This window comes from Ixodes scapularis, unplaced genomic scaffold (genome assembly GCF_016920785.2).
Source record: "Ixodes scapularis isolate PalLabHiFi unplaced genomic scaffold, ASM1692078v2 PGA_scaffold3__209_contigs__length_174095766, whole genome shotgun sequence".
In the NCBI taxonomy this organism is placed as follows: Eukaryota; Metazoa; Arthropoda; class Arachnida; order Ixodida; family Ixodidae; genus Ixodes; species Ixodes scapularis.
In genome coordinates, this window is record NW_024609868.1 from 142,918,797 (window position 1) to 142,939,005 (window position 20,209).

General features: G+C 48.3%; 1 protein-coding gene across 3 annotated transcripts in view; it reads left to right on the top strand.

Moving 5' to 3' along the window:
- The window catches only part of LOC8042089 (target of rapamycin complex 2 subunit MAPKAP1), a 116,622-nt gene that overhangs the window by 86,915 nt on the left and 9,498 nt on the right, over positions 1–20,209 (top strand). For all 3 annotated transcript variants that reach the window (XM_040505137.2, XM_040222294.3, XM_040505135.2), the window contains exons 8-9: positions 16,418–16,527; positions 17,072–17,179. In XM_040505137.2, coding sequence (XP_040361071.1) covers positions 16,418–16,527; positions 17,072–17,179 — 218 coding nt within the window. The remainder of the gene's footprint in view (positions 1–16,417; positions 16,528–17,071; positions 17,180–20,209) is intronic.

Sequence of the window (20,209 nt, forward strand, 5' to 3'; positions counted from 1 at the left end):
TTTATTTACATGATTAAAAAAACGTATGCCGCTGGCTAACCTAGGGCTTGCTTCATGTCGGCTCAGTCCAGTCAATCGCGCTCAGTGTTCTGTCTCGAGCTCGCTCGCGGTCTTTTCGCGAGATCTCGTCTTCTGCCTCTTTGTCCGAGTTACCACACTCCTCCCGCTTTAATCGTTTAGGTGCCAGCGGGAGCTCCAGCATCCGGTAGGCTCGGTGGCACGCCAAGTCTGTCTGGGGGACGCCGGATCCGTTGAGGGTAACGGTTTAAGTGTTCAGTCGGAGGCGTTACTGCGTCTCCTGCCGGGCCTGGCTGTACCACTGTAGGTGGGGCTCTTCCCGATGAACTCTGCAAGTCTCCAGCTGAGTCCGTCGACACTCTAGGAGTGGCAGCCGGGCCTAAGAGCATCCATGGTGGTGGGCAGGTTGTTTCACGACTTGGTAACTGAGCATCCAGTCGCAAAAGATGGTCCAAGTGAACGGAGACTGTACGTTCCCGTACCTCCACTAGATACCATAGTGGCCCTCTTCGGGAAACAATAACTCCAGGAGACCAAGAGGGTTGGTTCCCTCTCACGTCTCGCACGAAGACCTTATCTCCTACATCAAAATAACGAAGTGATCGTCGTGACTTGTCGTGTGCCAACTGTTCCTGGCGTTGGTGCTTGGTCACAGTCCGCTCCACACTTGGCTTGATTAAATCCAGGCGAGTACGAAGCGGCCGCTTGAGGAACAGTCAGCTGGTGTTCTCTCTGTGATTGTATGAGGAGTGCTCCGATAGTTCAGGAGAAACCTGGCCAGCCTTTGGTGCTCTGTTTCTGTGAGTGTGTTTCCAGCAGCTGCGTCTTTCTTCCATGCTCGCTTAAATGTCTGCACCGCTCGCTCAGCCGCGCCATTTGAAGCGGGATGGTATGGGGGAGTACGGATGTGCTTCACGCCGTTCATTCGCAAGAAGTTCCCGAAGTCTCCAGAAATGAACTGCGGTCCGTTATCCGAGACAACTTCAGAGGGCACTCCATATGACGCGAAGAGGTTCCGCAACAATTTAATGGTGCGTGCTGCTGTAGTCGTTTTTGTGGGCAGGACTTCGATCCACTTGGAGAAGCTGTCCATTACTACCAGGTAGTGCTGCTTGTCGAGCTCGGCGTAATCTATATGTATCCTCTCCCACGGATTTCTCGCCCAAGACCACGGGTGTAGAGGTGCAGCAGCTGGTTGGTTCTGCATGGATGCACAGGCGTAGCACTGCTTAATGAAATCTTCAATGTCTTGGTCCAAAATTGGCCACCAGAGATAGTTTCGTGCCTTGGCCTTCATGCGACTGACGCCGGGGTGATTCTCGTGCAGCTCATGTAGTAGTCGTTTTCTAAGATTCGGTGGTACGACGACTCGGCTTCCCCATAGAAGACAGCCTTGGTCCGTAGAGAGCTGCTCTCGTTCTTCGAAGTAAGTACGCAGGTTTTTATCTTGAAGGGGAGTGGGCCAACCATTTAGGGTAAAGTTCAAGACTTTGGATAAGGTCGGGTCTCTCCTTGTTTCCACCGCGATTTGATGACTTGTGACTGGGAGAAGTTCCACATTGGAGACCTGAAGTACCGACGTGTCTTCGTCTGGGTCACTGGAAGCAAGGTCTAAAGGCAAACGTGATAGTGCATCTGCATTGCCATGTTCTTTGGACTTCCGGTACACGATGTCATAGTTGTATGATAGGAGAGTAAGTGCCCAACGTTGCATTCGTAGAGCGGCTAAGCTTGGAATTGCTGTTTGGGTGTTGAAGATCGCAGTCAAAGGCTTATGATCTGTAATAAGGGTGAATTTCCGACCGTATAGGTACTTGTGGAACTTCTTCACACCGAACACAATACCAAGTGCTTCTCGTTCGATCTGTGCGTAGTTGCGCTCACTCGGTGAGAGCGTCCTAGAGGCGCAAGCAATTGGCACTTCGTCACCGTTTGGCATGATGTGAGATATGACTGCTCCCACTCCGCTTGGAGATGCATCGCAGGCGAGGCAAAGCGGCTTGCTAGGGTCGTAATGTGTGAGCCACTTGCTTCGCATCAAGCTCTCTTTTACCTCTTTGAAGGCTTTTTCACATTCTGACGTCCACTTCCTGCTGCTGTCCTTCTCTAGAAGTTGGTGTAGTGGTTTCAAAATCGTGGAAAGGCCCGTCAAAAATCGTCCGTAGTAGTTTAACTGGCCTAAAAATGAACGCAGTTCCATCACGTTGGAAGGCGACGGTGCGTTCTGGATGGCTTGCACCTTACTTTCGGTTGGGTGCAATCCTTGGGCGTCGATTCTGTAGCCGAGATATTCCACGCTGCTCTTGAGGAACTCGCATTTTCGAAGGTTGGCCCGAATTCCGTTTGCTGTCAGTCGAGCCAGAACTCGGTCCAACAATTGAAGATGATCTTCCAGAGTACTTGACGTGACCAAGATGTCGTCAAGATAGCAAACTACGTGCTCCAGTCCTTGCAGGATCTGATCCATGGACCGTTGGAAAATCGACGGCGCTGTGGATATTCCGAAAGGTAGGCGATTGTACCGGTAAAGACCCTTGTGTGTGGTGATGGTAGTGTAAACCTTCGAGTTGGGTTCTAGTTCCAACTGTTGGTAGGCACTGGTCAAGTCTATCTTGCTGAAGTACTTGCCACCAGCAAGCGTCGCGAACAAGTCTTCCGCACTTGGTAGTGGATAGGTCTCCGGCTGAATGCAACGGTTCACGGTGACCTTGTAATCTCCACAAAGTCGAACGGACTTGTCCTTTTTTGGGACCACCACGATCGGTGCCGCCCAGCTGCTTCTATCAACTTTGGTGATTGTGCCGCGTTTTTCAAGGGCCTCCAACTCTTTCTCCACCACCTCATGCAGGGCGTATGGGAGGGGGCGAGGGGGCGGGCCCATCCTCGTCGCAAATTGTAGTAACTGGGGGTTTATTTACATGATTAAAAAACGTATGCCGCTGGCTAACCTAGGGCTTGCTTCATGTCGGCTCAGTCCAGTCAATCGCGCTCAGTGTTCTGTCTCGAGCTCGCTCGCGGTCTTTTCGCGAGATCTCGTCTTCTGCCTCTTTGTCCGAGTTACCACAAGCTGCGTTTCCATGCTTTAAAAGACCTAAATTAGCACAGAGCTTTCGCATGGCATATGAATGACTTTAGTTTTAATTCATACAGTGCTGCAGTCTAGGACGGCTCCGCATACAGTTATGTCTCGTTTATATGGACACCTCCATTCCCCTTAAAATCATTCGTGATGTAAGAAGTTCTCCCTAATAGAGACAAAAATGTAGCTATTTACTCCATTCGTCCCGGGAAATTTTGTCTATATCGCCGGCCCTCCTTGTTAACAAGGTTAACGAGACGTAACTGTATCTTCAAGAGCAAAGGTTGTCAAACTTCTCAGTCTCGAGCGACCCTTACCTTTCCGGCAACCAAGGAACCCCTCCCAGTCTCTGCATTGATGCAGTAAAGCAGGAGCTTACAGACCTGGTAAACAATAATGCACATGCTAGGAAATGTTTGGCTTATCATTGTTTGTCAGTGTATGGACACTTGGGGGCAAGGACGGTCGAGGAAATTTGGGATTTCAAGAACCCATGACCCCCTCATTTGGGGTTCCAAGGAACCCAGTTTGACAGCCCATGTTCTAGACCAAATGCCAAGCCTGACGGTGGTACCTTGTGACGGCAGGCTTCATTTGGATTTTTTAATGCTTTAGCATTAGAATGCTCGTTTTGACGAAAACCCGGCAGTGTCTGACAGTTTGCCAGTGCCAGGGAGATAAGGAGAAGGGGAGAGGAGGGCGACACGGTGCAACACTGCTATTGGTACAAAGTGCTGACATCAGCAGGCGCTTTCTCTCCGGCACTGACAAACTGACAGACACCAAGTTTTCGTCAAAACGAGTGTTTTCGTTTTCGTCAAAGGAGTTTCGCACAGGTGGCGTGAAGCCAGAAAGGGCGAGGCGCCGCGGCACAGTGAAAGGCGAGTGTGCTCAGTTGCTGCTTTTTCCTTCGCCGGATGTTCTTCACTCTGGACTTCCGTAGTAGCGGTGTATGGGCTAGTTGGGATGTGTGTGCAGTTAAAACGACGGATATGGTTTCCTCCACGAGTGATATGGATGCGGTGATAAACAAATAGAAAGGGGCATGGGCATCCGCAGAACATTTTCCAGGGGGGTGCACACTTATACCCGCCCCGGGGAACGTTGGCGATGTTGGCTATTTTCAGCACCTTTCCACGTTACTCTCTACCTGCTTTCACGGCTGCGCCCTGGATTTGGGTCTACAAACCACTGATCTCTATGACAATTGCTAAATCGCGCTTCCCGCTCCCTCGAGTGAATCCACCAGACGGCCATCTTGCATGTCAAAAAATTATGTTTTTGGAGCATTGTGGAGGCTGGCGGCAGCTGAAGACGCATTTTTTTGTCGTTTGTCATCATTCGCCGAAAAAGTTCTTTTAAACCCTCTGTAAGCCGTGAGACTTGCTGTTGAGAACACATGGAAATTTTTCAGAAGCGCAGTGCCGCAAAAAAAAGGCACAGCGCGTCAAAAGCAAGTTTCGCCGGTCTCACGAACGTAATCAAAACTTCCTTGGCACTTTATTATTTTTTTTTTTTTTTTGCCATTTAAATTTGTTGTTTTTTCAATAGCCATTTTCGATTTCCAGATACTAAATAGCACGTTGGGAACAGTAAATCCGTGGTATTCAGAAAATGTAGTTGGTTTGGGTACCTAAAAAACTGCCAGAGTACCCTTTAACTGGTGTGGGTGTAGCTCCCCCCCCCCTCTTGCACCCCCCTCGAAATTCCAGCCCCGCAGGGGGCACCTGTGAAAGCAGGTGTTTGGAGAGTGGCGTCTCCACGGACCCCGAGCCATGCGGGTTCGCCCGCCCACGTCTGGCTGTGCGTGGCTGTCCCGTGTCTGGGGAAAAGGGCATCCTGGTGGTTGAGCCGAGCCCAAGGTAGGTTTGGACCCTTCGGGGCCCCCCGGCCGAGGCAATACACCACTTCGGCCCCCGCTTCTCATAGACGGGAGTCCTGGTAAGGCCCGGCCAGGATGATTCAGTCTAGTCACCACATCTTCTACTATCCCCTCCCTTCTTTCACACTTGTCTTCTCTTTCTTTTCACTCTTCTCATTTCTCTTCTTTCCTTCCTCAACTTCTTTGGCGGCAAGGGCTAACCTTGGGTGGCGACAGACCCCTTGTCCAGAACCACACTTGGTTATAGTTCCTGGGCAGTGCTAATAGCATAACGTCTCCAGCAAAGCCCTTTTTGTTATGGTGCGTTATCTATTCCCATGTTGGGCTCCGTGGTGGGCGGCACGCCACAGGTTCCGAACAAACTTCGCCTCTTATGGCAACCCCCCAAACCAAAACCCCCAGTTCTGGACGTGCCGCTAAGAGGCATCGTCCCGAACGAACAATCATAGTAAAAGATAAAGAAGATGAAACTTTTTCAAGATTCAAGGTGATCCACTCCGAGGTCCCTGACAAACCTCTCTCTAAGATGTCACCTTTTCTTGTAGCAAAGGTTCTCGACAGTCAGATTGGTGCTGATTACAAGGCAAAGAAACTGCATTCTGGTGATCTGCTTGCAGAAGTTGCCAAAAAGTCCCAGAGCATTATGCTTCTAAAATTGACATCCCTAGGTGAAATACAGGTAACAGTGAGCACACATAGAACCCTCAGCACCATTCGAGGTGTGATTTCAGAAGATGATCTTCTTTCCAGTAGTGAAGACGAGATCTTGGAAGGCCTGCGGGCATCTAGAGTAGTGGCGGTCAAACGCATTATGACAAGGCGTGACGGTGCAGAGGTGAAAACTAAACACCTTATCCTGACGTTTGAACGTCACACGCTTCCTGCACTCGTCAAAGCTGGCTACTTGAATTGTCGTGTCAGACCGTACGTCCCGAACCCACAGCGATGCTTCCGTTGCCAGCGTTTTGGTCACGGGTCGCGCAGCTGTCGGGGGAGGGAGACGTGTGCAAAGTGTGGAAGCCACGACCATGTGGCCGACGTCTGTGAAGATTCAGTTGCCTGCGCAAACTGCAAGGGTCCTCACCCTGCTTACTCTCGGTCCTGCCCGCTGTGGCGACAAGAAAAGGAGATCATACCTTACGAGCCAAAGAGAACTTATCGTACCCTGAAGCAAAACAAAGGTTTTCCTTCATTTTGAAAGGTACCTACTCCGATGCGGTGGGCAGGGGCCCTGCACCACGTATGGAGTCCAGGGCCACTCAGTTCTCTCTTGAGGACTTGGCAGACCCCTCTCAGGCCCTGAAACAACCTGTGGGGAAGCAGAGTGCCCCAGGTAACGCTGGGAGCACACCGACTCCCCAGTCAATTCAGGCACGACCTCCGGCTGACCGGCAGCCTCGTGCCAGTGGCTCCTCTCACGATGGAGAGCGAGGCCGTCGTTCCAATCCCTCGGAGGCGGGCCCGCCTTGTTACGGAGCAACAGGGCCCACCTGCTGCTCCATCAATGTCAAAAGACGTTGAAAGCGCGAATGTAGGAGGGTCCCGGCCTGGTACATCGAAGACTTCTTCGGCGGGGTCTGGCCGTGGCCGGAAACTCGTGGTCCAGGTCTCCGACCACGTCGGAACTGGCAAACCTGCGTCCAACGTTCAGGATGCAGTGGGAGCTGTTGACATTGCCGACTCTTCAGCTCCTTCCTCGGATCAGGAGGACATGGAATGGCAAACTGCTAAATCAAAACAAAAAGGAAAAAAGCCGGTGGTTCCTCCTTAGTGTGTAGCACATGCAGAATTGCTTTAATTCATTTATGAAATCTTTTATCCTTTAAAATGGGCTCTGTAATTCTTCAGTGGAACTGTCGTGACTTATTCACTAACCTTGCAGATGTTGAGTTCCTTTTAGAAGAGTATAAGGCATCTGCCTTATGCTTGCAGGAAACACACTTGAATACATCTCACACCAACTTTCTGAGACGCTACAGTGTGTTTCGCAAAGACCGCCCTAGCACGTCCATTTCTTGTGGCGGCGTTGCGGTGGTGCTTCCAAAACATATTCCGTGTGCAGAGGTTCCACTTCAGACGCCACTCGAAGCTATCGCTGTTCGTCTCTTGTTGCATAAAGCCATAACTGTATGTTCAGTGTATTTTCCACCCTCTCTTTCTCTGAAGCGACAAGATCTCGACTCTCTTTTAAGCCAGCTTCCAGAGCCCTTTCTTTTACTCGGTGATTTTAACGCACATAGTACCCTCTGGGGAAGTGATCATACAGGTACACGTGGAAAGATAATCGAATCCATATTATTTTCACAGTCATTATGCATTTTTAATACTGGCCATCCTACATAATTTAGTCCTTCATCCTTGTCATCTACATGCATCGATCTTTCTATTGGCAGTGCAAATCTGCTACCCGATTTTTCATGGACTGTTGATCAGAATCCCCATGGAAGTGACCACTTCCCCATTATTTTAAAATGTAACGACACTCCGCAGTCTTCACCTACGCGCCATCCACGCTGGAAGTTTGAAAAAGCAGACTGGAGCCTTTTTAAGCAGTCGTCACTCCTGGCCTGTTCTCGCCTCGATCAGCTTTCGATTGATGAGCTCAGCCATCTTTTAACATCTCACATTCTCACTGCAGCGTCACTCCCAATCCCGCAGTCATCTGGACAGCTCCCTAGACGACCGAAGCCGTGGTGGAATGAAGACTGTAAAGAGAGTCGCAAACAGCAAAACAAACTTGGAGTGTTCTAAGACGTTATCCAACTCGGGATAACCTGATATCTTTCCGAAAAATGAAAGCTCGTGCTAGGTACATTCGTCGGAAAGCGAAACGCGAGAGCTGGCAAAAATATGCGTCCTCTAAAAATAGTAGTACTTCTTCCAAGGAAGTATGGGACATGATTCATAAAGTAAATGGCTCATATCATGCTTTCACTATTCCACTTCTTTCCAGAAATGGAAAATGCCCAAGCAATCTTGAAGAGCAGGGCAACATCCTTGGCGAGCATTTTGAATTCATTTCCAGCTCGCAGCATTACTCGCCTGCTTTTCTGCAACGTAAAAGGAAAGCTGAAAGTATAGTACTGAAAACATCCGGTGGTGAACGCGAAGCTTATAATGCCCCCTTTACCTTACACGAACTGAACATGGTGCTCCAAAACTCTAAGTGATCGGCTCCTGGTCCAGATGGTATTCATTATTATATGCTTCAACATGTCCATCCTTCCACACTTGATATTGTTTTATACCGTTTTAATCGTATTTGGTTCAAGGGCTACTTTCCATTGGACTGGAGAATGGCAACAATCATACCCATACTCAAGCCCGGTAAGGATCCATCCTGTGCAGGTAGTTATAGGCCTATCGCTTTAACTAGCTGCTTTGGAAAGACTCTTGAACAAATAATTAATAGAAGATTGATGTATTTCCTTGAACTAAATAAACATCTAGATTTGAACCAATGCGGCTATCGTTCGTCTCGGTCCACTCTTGATCATTTAGTACGGCTGGAGACAGTCGTGCGTGAGGCTTTCGTTCATCGACAACATTGCCTACCTGTATTTTTCGACCTCAAAAAAGCCTATGATACAGCCTGGCGTTTTGGTACTCTGAGGGACTTGTATGATATGGGTATCCGTGGTCGAATGCTTCGTACCGTTGAGAGCTACCTGAGCGGGCGCACCTTTCGTGTTCAGATAGGAACAGCTTTTTTAAAGTGTTTGTCCAGGAAAATGGCGTTCCTCAGGGAGGCTTTCTTAGTGTCACTTTGTTTATTGTCAAAATGAACTCCCTTGCATTGGCTATTCCCTTATCGGTGCAATATTCACTCTATGTAGACGACCTTCAGATCTTTGTGTCGTCTTGCAATCTGTCACTGTGTGAGCGACGAATTCAGGTAACCATCAATAAGATCAACCTGGGCCAATCAAAATGGGTTTAAGTTTTCCTCAGATAAAACAGTTTGTGTGTGCTTTTCTCGGAAATGTGGACTACTTCCAGAACCTGTTCTTGCACTAAACAATTCCACTGTTTCTGTGAAGCCTGAGCACAAGTTTCTGGGTCTTACATTTGACAGCAAACTAACCTTTGGTGCCCATATTAAGAATCTAAAATTAAAAGCTCACAAATCAATTAATATTCTGAAAGTCCTGTCCCACCGATCCTGGGGTTCTCACCGGACGTGCCTTTTGAGGATATATCGCTCGATAGTGCGATCACGACTGGACTATGGCAGTATTGTTTACGGTTCAGCTAGGCCTTCCATTCTAAAAATGCTCGATCCTATCCATCATCTTGGGTTGCGATTGGCGACAGGTGCCTTCCGCACGTCTCCTGTGCCAAGTCTGTATGCAGAGACCAACGAGCTGTCTTTTGAGAAGAGAAGATTTTCACTGGGCTTTATGTATTCCCTGAGAGTCAGGTCCATCTCTGATCACCCTGCGTGAATGGCTGTGGAAGACATGCACTCTGAAAGGTTGTTTCAAAACAAAGCCACAATTGTGCCTCCCTTCTCTTTGAGATTGAAAAGTGCCAGTGAGAACATGGGACTCGATTGGAGGCCCCCAGTAGTGCAGTCTACTGTTGCGGGAGCACCTTGGGAGCACCCGGTCATTAAGTGTGACCTTTCACTCACGCGATACAAGAAAGCTGATACTCCTAGCTAATACTGTGTTTCTTCAGGAATTCTTAGCACTGCAAAGTCTGTATTCCAAATATGTAAGCTTCTACACAGATGGTACAAAGACGGAATCTGCTGCTGGGTGTTCCATGATTGGCCCAAAAGTTCAACTTGTTAGGCGAATCAACTCCTCTGCTTCTATTTTTACAGCAGAGCTCTATGGTCTGCTTCTTACCATAGGCTTCATACTTGATAAAAAGCTCTCTCACTCCATCGTATACACCGACTCCCTCAGTGCATTGCATGCACTGTCTTCACTAACACCCCTCAAGCACTTCCTGCTCCTTGAACTGCGAAATAAGGTTGTTGCTGCCTCAAAACAGGGATACGAAATTGTATTTTGCTGGATTCCCAGCCACGTGGGCATTCCGGGCAATGAGGCAGCAGATCGTGCAGCAAGTACTTGTGTAAAGCGAACAGTTGACCTCCACAGCATTCCTTATGCAGACTACAAAGGCCTTCTCAGGCGTCACGTTAAGTGCAAATAGCAGGCTGAATGGGACCAAGAAATCGGCAACAAGTTACACATGATCAAACCTCTTTTGAGCAAATGGAAGAGTGCACGCCACCAGGAACGCTTTTTTGAGGTTGTCCTTTGCCGGCTCAGGATTGGTCACACTCATCTGACTCATGGCTACCTCCTTCGTGGGGAAGATGCCCCCACTTGTGAGCAGTGTGACAATGCCTTAAGCATTCTTCATATTCTAGTTAAATGTCCTGCTTATCATGAAGAACGGCTTTTGTATTTTTCGCAACTCTATCAAGAACAAGTCCCACTGCACCCAGCTCTGCTCTTAAAGGGTAACTGCAAAGAAATAAAAGTTTTTTCTTAAACAGCCTAATTGGGACAAGCATGTGACAAAACAAATGTTCCGCGAAAAAAAATGATTTTTTTTATCAATATTTACGCCACAGGACGTAATTTAGTAGAGTCAGAACCTCTCCACATTTGAAACTCCCGCTCTTTCGACCCCCGCGGAAGAGGAGTACGCCCCGCCCCTCACTCTCCTTGCATTGCGGAGTTGAACGACGCAGCGTCTCGACTTCCGGCAAGATCTGGCAACTACGCCAGGCCGCGGTATTGTTTTGGTTTGACGCGGTTTGCAAGCACATGTAGCGAAGACGTGACCGGAGAAGTGCCCCTGTGATGTTCCCGGAAGACGGAAAGTATCGTTCGTAATCGTCGTGCGCGCTTTGAAAGCGAAGGGAGTCACAGAATCCACGAGTGCGCAACCACAAGCCAAGGTTCACGACAGCGCTGCGTTGGTTTCTTCGATCTCGTTCTGTTTGGTGCAACACGGCGATGCGACAGAGCTGAAACGTTCGTGGTGTGTGTAATGCGGTGCTAACACGGAGCGCGAATTGGTTGTGGGGTTGACGTTCAACCAGTTAAGTCCCGTCGTCGTCAGCTGATCCAGTCAAACTGGTCCGGGAGGACATTGGGAGCGTTTTTAAAAGTAAATCTGCCTCGTTCTGTTTCAAAATGTGGAAGTTTCCCGACGCATACCGTGAGTAAAAAGCTGCGAGCGTTTTCAACAAAATTACGTCGTTTTAATTGAACAATGGACTCCGAATTGTTGTCCTAAATCTGCCGTTTTTATGCTTCGTGTTGGACTGCGTTTGCACAGCGACGTGTTGCATCGTGCGGTGTGAATAAATTTGGGCACCATTTCGTACCTGCCTACAGATGCATGAACTGAGACCATTTTTACGTAGTGGACATAGTGCTTTTTTATTTTCTGTCTAGTCGCGGACGTTACGTGCACACGGGGCGAATCTCGACGGCCTCCAGAGCAATATGACGAGAACGTAACTAGACACGTTGGTCGCTACGCGAACGCCCGATTGCCTCCAGCCAAATAGCATTCCTTTCGGGGCGACATGGCTGCTGGAAGGCTCACTGTCGGGATCACGCATCTGACATCTCCGAAAAGTCAGCATTTGCACGCGCAAACAAGCAAAACAAAAAAAAAACAACGAAAGAACCGCGCTATGAAAGCCAGAACCCCGCGTCGCTTCCTATCACTAACACCTGCGACAGCTGCTAAACACACACTACTTCACTTCAAGAAGTCTCACTCAAGCACCTGGGTCAGCACGAAACGATGAAACACTGATCACTTCGGCGAAACGATTAGTCGAGGTAGGCGAGACAGGCGGGAGCAGAGACTTCGGCGGCCATGAAAGAATGGGCGCGTTAAGTTAACGTGCTCGAGCGCGCTCCAGCGGTCAGAGTGCACTCGAGCTAAACCAAACGGCATCGTCTCACTTCCGGTGCACGGTGGCGGAGCGCGCTCCGCGAGCTCCGTCGTCGGAGATGGTGCGCGGGAGCGCGAAGGGGTCGGTTTCCGGTGAGATGACGGCGTTTCCGCTCTCGCGGCCAGTCTCGCGGTTACTCGCGGTGGTTTCACGCGGTGGGGGCGGTGGTGGGGGAGTATGTATGATCTCTATGGGTGGAGGTGGTCTCGTACGAGACGGAGGAAACATCAAAACCCCAAACGTTTTGGGCTCAGGGCTGAGCCGCCGGGCCACTCTGGACCAGAGGCGTCGGGTGTGCGCAATACCTGGCGAGCGAGTTCGCTTCCGAGCGCTCCGAGGATGCCACCGCGCTCGCCTCGCCAAACCTCGCCGATCGCGACCGGACCAACCGAACCCCACGGCCGAAAGACTTCGGCCTAGCCAGGAACGGCACCGAGGTAGGCCAGTCGTGGGTAGGAGCTGCTCGTTCTGCGCTACCATGCAATGCTCGGACCTCTCGGCGTCGTTCGTGCTTGCGCCGAAGCCTTTAGGGACTCCCTCGGACGCTCAAGTCGCGCCTGCTTGGATGCGTGGATATTTCGACGGCGATCGCTTGGCAGCTCGCGCAATCGTTCCGTCATCGTGGAAAATAAAAAAAAAAGAAAAAAAAAAGCATGGTGTTGGTGTAGAAAGGTACGCATACAGCTTGTCGAAGTTCTTCATGTACCTTACCGCAATTTCAGGATCAGGCAAGCCAATAAATTCAGCCATCATTCTTTAAGGCTTTTGGGAATTCAGAAGGCGTTCGGCGTACCTTTAATCGCCGCACCAACAGCGTGCAGCACAAATACAAGCTCTGGCTGTTGCCGCCGTCCCCGCGCACTTATTTCATCGATGTCGTCGTCGAAGAAACACTTTTACGGGAGCCATGTTTACGCGCGCCGAAAAGCCGGAACCGGAAACGTTAAAAAAATAGGCGTCAGATGGCGCCTCGGTACCAAAGTGCGCCGTTAAGCTACGCTCCGAACCCGCGCGCTCGAGCGCAGATGTCCAGAGTCTGGAGCTCACTAACTTAACGCGCCCAATGGCGAAGCTTTTGTTTGAATGAATCCGAACGGAAGTGCCCCTCTTGTAAACCTTTTGTAAAGAATAATAACTTTCATCACATGGGTTATTCTTTAAACGTAAAAATATGTCGCTCAAAAGGAAATTGCAACATATAACAAAGGTTTAACAACCAAGATCTAAGCTGTCAATCATACTCTTAGCCAATGAGAACCTTTTGGGATTGACGTCACATAATCACAACTTCGTGGCGCGCGATTTAAAACGGACGAAATAGCCGCAAACTAAAATGAGTCTCACGCAATAAATATTGCTGTAAAAAATGTTTTTTCTCGCGGAAAAATTGTTTTTTGACATGCTTGTCCCAATTAGGCTATTTAAAAAAAAACTTTTTTTTCTTTGCAGTTACCCTTTAAGTGATGATTCTCTTGTGACACATACTAGTGTTTTCAAATTTTTAGATAGTATCGGCCTTCTACACCGATTGTAGCTTTCTTAACCTACAGATCATGCCCATCACCCTTTTACCTTTTGGTACCCCATTACCATCTTTTATCTAATCACTGGCTACTAAAGCCTCTTTTTTCTCTCGAAACCTTTTCCAGCAATAGTCTCGTTTTTGGCGCTCTATGGCCTTAGTAGCTTTTGCGCCATAAACACCAAATCAACCAACCAACCAATCGAAATTCCAGGGGAAAGGGAGGGGGGGGGGGGGGGAGGCAACTGCCCACCCTTGCACCCTCCTGCAGACGCCCATGGAAAGGGGTCATACATGAATGGAAAGGGGTGAAAAGGTGGTGAGGAAGAACTATTGCTAGCGCATTTCCATCCAATGAATCCCATTGATCACAAACTATTTATGTGAGGACACCTTACACCATGAACTAAGAGTAGATCCATGAAACCAGTTGAGGTGAAACAGTAAAGGGGAAGTAAAGTTTGCCACATTCAGGGGAGAATTTTCGCTACAGTAGCTTGGGGTCAGCTCCCTCAAATTCTGAACGTTTTAGTGTGAGAAAGGTAAATGCAGACTAGCGTTTGTGAACGTAACGGCTGGAAAGATGTATCAACTGTAAACATTTCAGTGAGTTTCTACCGTACACACACAAAGCATAAGAGCATAAACAGGATGAAGGAGCCACAAAACTCGACCAAAAATTGTCGTAAAAAAAACAAATTATTTTTTATAGCGGCAGCTGTTATAGGAACTTTGCGGCTCTATTCGCAACAGTATTGTGCTAGGCAGTAAACTTGCGACGTCTTCAAATCACACGACTACGTCCAGCCAGAGTAGTTCACCCCTCGGCCAAGAGATGGTGGTTGCGCGTCACATCATATCATTTCTCTTCTAGATTTCGGAGTGAGCACATGGGGAGGCCATGCAAAGTTAGGACACTCTCTAAAGAGAAGGACTGAAACACTCTCCAATTTGAAGCAGAGAGTGACCTGTTGCACTTACTGAATGAGGAACAACGGGCAGCTGGGCATGCGAAGCATGCTGCAGCTTAATAGAGACATAGACACTGAGGTGTGCAAGTATGGCAATGAGAAGCAGAACCACAAAGACTGAGACATGAAAATTCAGGACTGCAGGAACAAGAACAAGTTAAAGGGCATAGACAGGAAGTATGCATAAAAGTGTGTGTTGCTTTGTGCAATAACAGCTATGGCTGTCGCTGCTTTACTAACTGTGGTGAAAATATACTGTAATAATTTTTTTATACTCATTAGAAAGTCAAAAATACATTTCTTTCCAGTGGATTCTAGTTTTAATGTTATTTATTGGGGAGTGTTCATTAGACTGTTTGTGATTGACCTGAGAAGGCAGGTCTCTAGCCACATTATTAGGGCTGGGGCAATAACTTTTTCAGATTATCATGTGCCCTGTGGAATGGTCTAAGGCTGCTTAAAATGAGGGTGCTACGAGGTTCTCAATACCTCGTCGCAGTGTCCCCATCGTCTCTGTGTGGGGCGTCAGCTGAAGGCTCTTCTTATATGGACATAGATACTGTTTTTATTGCTTCATCTTGTGCTCACATGCATGTAAGCGCCAATGTGCCAGCAGCATTGCAGTTAACAAACCATATTCATGGTAGTGTTTCAGGTGCAAAGGGTTTTAAATCAATGCTGATGTTGCTGACGACGGGACATTTGGTCAGTTCACTCTTTGCTTAGTGCTCTTCCAAGTTTCTGTGGCGGACTGGAAAGACTAATTAAAAAAATACAGAAATAATTACTGTTTGGCACAAGCAACTAAATTATCTTTTCAAACAGGAGTCACCTGCATTAGGAAACCACCTCAATGCTTCTGCCGAGTGTCCGTAAGAAACATTTGCAGTGTTCATTTCACCACAAAAATTAACTATGCTTTATCAGAGGCTCAGTCTCTGCCAAAATGTAATGCTAGCTGTCTGAGCCAGATATCAGAGTTTCAGAGCTTGCCATTATCTGAATAAAAAATTATAAGCAATTTTCGTCAATTTTTGAAAAAGGAAATGGCGGTCGACGAAGCCCACAAATGCACAGAGATGACTGAGCCAAGAACGGACCCCATTTTCTTTTTAAAAATTGCCGAAAATTGTTTGCAACTTTTTATTTAGACAAACTCTGAAACGTCGGCTTCTGGTTTGGTCTGTAAGCACCGCATTTGAGCGGAGACCACGTTGCAAAAAACACATTTAGGTGATGCCACTCGCCGCTCTCGCCGGGGAGGAGGCACGGACAAGGAGCCAGAGTTGCACGTCTGTTTTCCACAGTCTGTTGCGCTGGTATTCACCAAATTCAATCATGTGACAAACAAAAAAAACAATGCTGCGAGGGAAAGCCTCTAGTGCGGCCACTCCACTAGCCGCTAATTAGCCACTAGCCAACTGCACTTGTGTTCTTTGCTTTTGCGTGAAGCTGTATATCATCCATTCATAGGTGAGCAGACAGAAACTCTCCATGCTAATATAATGGGGGAGAAGTACTGATATAATGGGGAAGAAGTGGCATCATCTGTCAGTGTTAAAGAGAAGCGCGAGGCGCGCCGAACATAATTTGAACGCTCCGTCGGATCAAGTGGCGTCACCTAAATGTGTTTGTTGCATCGTAGCAGAGACCAAGCAATCAATAATACATGGTTTATTTTTGTGGCGAAAAAAAACAACAACTTTAGTGTTTGCTTTACCGCAAAGATTCCCCTCATACCCGGTACTTCCAGAGGAGAGTTCTTAACCTTTATTGTCAAGTTGTTAATCTGAGAAATTAGAGACACATGAGGTGATCCGGATACAGGTTGTGACGTGACTTATATTGTTTGTAAGAGAAAACTTTGAGACGTGGAGAGGTATCCTCTAGGCATCCTTGTACAGCGAGGTATCCGTTCTGCCAGAGGCTTCTGGCATTCCTAGCCCGACAGTGGCTCGCTAGGGCGTTGTCTTGCAGTGAATCACATGGCAGGGGACATTGTTCACAGCCACACCAAGGATGGCTTCAGCAAGGTGCAAATCCCCAGCCTGGACGCCACCCTAAGGGAGGTCCTGGACCAGATGCTCAAGCGCAGGAAAGGCCTGCTCAGGTCTCTAGGTAAGCTCTCTGCCGTGGCATGCCTTTCCAAGGCAGCCTCGCAGCCAGGTCCTCGCCAAACCTGTCTGCGGGCCTGCATTAGCCTCTCTACCTCCCCCGAGACTTTAAGGGAAGGCACGGTAGTAACAGTCGAGTTTCACTCTGAGAAAAGCAACCCATTTGTTCTTTCTATGATTCTTTGGGGTCGCTGACAAGCAACGAACTAGTTTGCTTGAGCTTTGTAGGCTGCCTCAAAGCAGCATTTCTTGGCTCTTCTGGGAGCAAACAGTGTGCTAGAGTGTTTGCCTTATGGTGGCACTGATTGTGTAGCTATGGTCACTGACAGGACAAGGATCGCAAGGTGCCTTTTTTGAACGCCCAGCGTCCGGTATGTGCTCGTCTGTGTCTGCTTATATCCTGTTAACAGGTGGGAAAAGTAATGGCTCCACTTCCTTTTCGTCGGCTTTACTCTTCCTTTTTCACTCCGTGATAATGGGCGATAATTAAATTTTCGGGAAGAATATCTGAATGTTAGTGCTACAGGTTTGTGTGTTGTCTGATGCAGGACCCGAGTTCCACGTAGAGAATCACAAGGAAGTAGGAATCCCCATTGACCTGGACACCACCATACGGTCGAGCGGTACCCTCGAGTTCACTCTGGTCTCGGAAGACAGTGAGTTTTTATCTTGTTTATTCATACTACTAGTCCTTGTTCAGGACTCTCGTAGGAGTGGTACATAAATAATAATGCAGAAACAAATGCACGGTCAAAATGGTTAGCAATCTAAATTGCAAAAGAATAACATTTTGCACGTGTTAAAAAGAAATGTGTGGTAAAAAAGGAAATACAAATCAAAATACATACAGTAGAACCTCGTTGATATGTTCCCGGTTTTTGCATTTTCCCGGTTTTTATGTTCGGAAGCGCCGGTCCCGTGGAGCTCTCGTAGGAATGTATGTTTTAATTTCCTGCTTAAGGCATTTGCTTTTCTGGTTTTTGCATTCAAAAAGCCGCCGACAAAGCGCCAATGGCCCTGGCTGATTCACGTGATGGACCGATTCGCAAACAGATTGATCCCATGACGACGTCCCCATAGATCATGCACCTCCCAAACGCATTCACACGGAGGGGGAGACAACGAGGATCGACCAAACCACTTAACTGCACAGTGCCACCGTCGTCCACGAGCTAATGCGACATTCGTTACAACGGTCGCGGCGCTATCGCATATACGAAAAAGAATCATGTGCTACTGTTCTGTGCCGCCCGAGGCAGAAGCTAGGCCGTGAGAGGCTTAGTGCGAAACGCCACTAATTTTACTAACCCAAGGCGTAGTACAAGCGTGGTCCCTCTCAAGGGAGTGGAAACGATGGACTCCTGGGCTTGCAAGGGGGCTTTCACCCGTGTCCTCGTCCCTGCATACTTGCGCGCCACACTTCATTATACAGCAGGTGCGGAAAATGTCTCGCTTAACCTTGTTGGGTCTTGGTCTTGTTGGTTGAGAGGCTGGATGGATGTGCAGTACAGAGCGTGGCATGCTAGACGAGTTTCGACAAAAGCTTCTTGACACAAACCTGGAGGAGTAGATTGGAACCTGCAGTGCATCGGCCGGGAACAGTTTCTGCAGCTTTTTTCGCACATGAAACCAAGAATTGTGTGGCAAAACGAACCAATGAACAAACAAAAAAAAACAGTGCACCATCTTTTTTTGCTTGACAGAAGAAAAAAGGTGCGCTGTTGTCAAACTAAACGGTTCTCGAATCATCTCCCGCCAAAAGTCTGTGAAAAGTGCAGACTGAAAAAGCGGAGCGCCTTTTCACTAGCAAATTTTTTTTACTTCACACCACGCTTCAAATATGGTTAGTCTGGCAATGAAAAATTTCTTCCTTTTTAGAGAGCAGCACAAAGATGGTGCATCATCGTGCTTTGTTCTGTTTTTGTTGGTTCCCTGGTCTGTGTTGTCGCACGGTTCTTGGTTTCACACATGAGAAAAGCTGAAAGAACTTGGCCCGGTTGACGCGCTGCAGGTTGTGGTATTCGTCCGGGTTTGTGTCAAAAAACTTCTGTCAAAACTCGTCTAGTACACTGGGATCTCCTGTATGTCCATCCGGCAAGACCTTTTTTGCGGTTTCAGTGTACTGAAGTGTTGTGCATGACTGTGCGCGGTCAAACAGACGAAGACATTGGCAAGCACCCCTTGGCAAGCCCAGGTCTTTGTCCCTCTCCTGCACTGCACTTACCCTAAGTGCCAGGTGGAAATTATGAGCTTTTTCTGAACGTATTTGAGTTCACACTGACGAATGTTATAACATTTTTACTGAACGTATTTGGGATCACTCCTACAAATTTTTATACAGTATAGACCACTTACAACGTAACTGCTTATAGTGCAGGACCGGGTATAGCGCGGTTTTTTTAAACCACCGGTTCGCCTCCCATAGAACTCCATGTAATTACATACCGCTTAAAATGCAGGAGCGCGAAGGGAAATACCGGTTATAGTGCGGTTTTTGGAACAGCCCGCCGACCGCGCAGACCGACCAATGTAGCGAGCACGCTTCCCTGTGCGACACTAGATAACGGCGCTAGCCGCAAGCGGCACTCGCGGGGCAAGGAGGTCGCTCGAAGAAGCGGGGAGAAGCGAAGAGAGAGGCTTCAGTTGCCATAGCAACGTAGGGACGCACGCACGTGTCGTTCCCGTGCGTGCATCCCTCCGCTGCGTTGGGAGAACACCGCAACGACAGACCAATCGCAAATCGAGGAGAAGTGTTCGCGCGCGTTGCATGCCGGTCGCGGGCCGGCTGCTTCTATCCGCAAACATGGCGTCGGTTGTAATCGTCGACGTGGACGGCGTGATGAAAGCTCATCGGTCCGTGTAAAAGCGCTATCCTTGACTGTGAATTTTCGTTGTGTGAGCGAATAACCCAGCATGTACTAGAAGGGAAGATCCACCTACTCGTGCGGCGATGTCGTGGCGGCGCTCTCAAGACGGCAGAAACGCCCGTGTCGTTGTGTTTGTTTACTTCGACTACAGTGGTGATTTCTAAGCATTTGTGTCCTCGAACATCGCCCGGATTTCTTATTTGGCGCATTTCATGCGTGTGCTCAAGTTCAAGGTATTACTGGCGCATACCGTATGAAGGATGCGAATTTTCACCCGTTTTCATCTTCGGAGAAAAGTGATTAGGGTTAGCAATCCTGAACGCTCGCAACGTCCGTCCGCAACCCGCGACGCCGTTAAAAGGCTGCGCCAGGCAAAAGCCGCTAATTTCTTTTAAAATGTGTGACACACTTGAGACATAGCTGTGCTAGTCTATTGAAATAAAGACTTTCCTCAAACTAAGCTTTTTTTTTTCATCTAACATAAAATAAATTCTTTTACAAAGGTAAGTTGTCTCATGGCATGTATTTTGGCCTGAAAAATTGATGTTTTGGTTATAGTGCGGTACCGCTTATAGTGCGGATTTTCGCGACTCCCGAGACATACGTTATATGCGGTCTACACTGTACTGATGCGCATTTTAACTTGCAAGTATGCTGATCATTGCAGAATGGGCTCAAATAGTGAATCAAGTGAACGGCGAGTCGCCGATAGGGACTTAAAAAGTGGCCTGTGCTGAGACATTGTACAGGACGCTCGCGAGCTCAGAATATCACCCCCGGGGCCCGTGGTGCCCGGAATGCGTCTCCGACCGGTGTGTC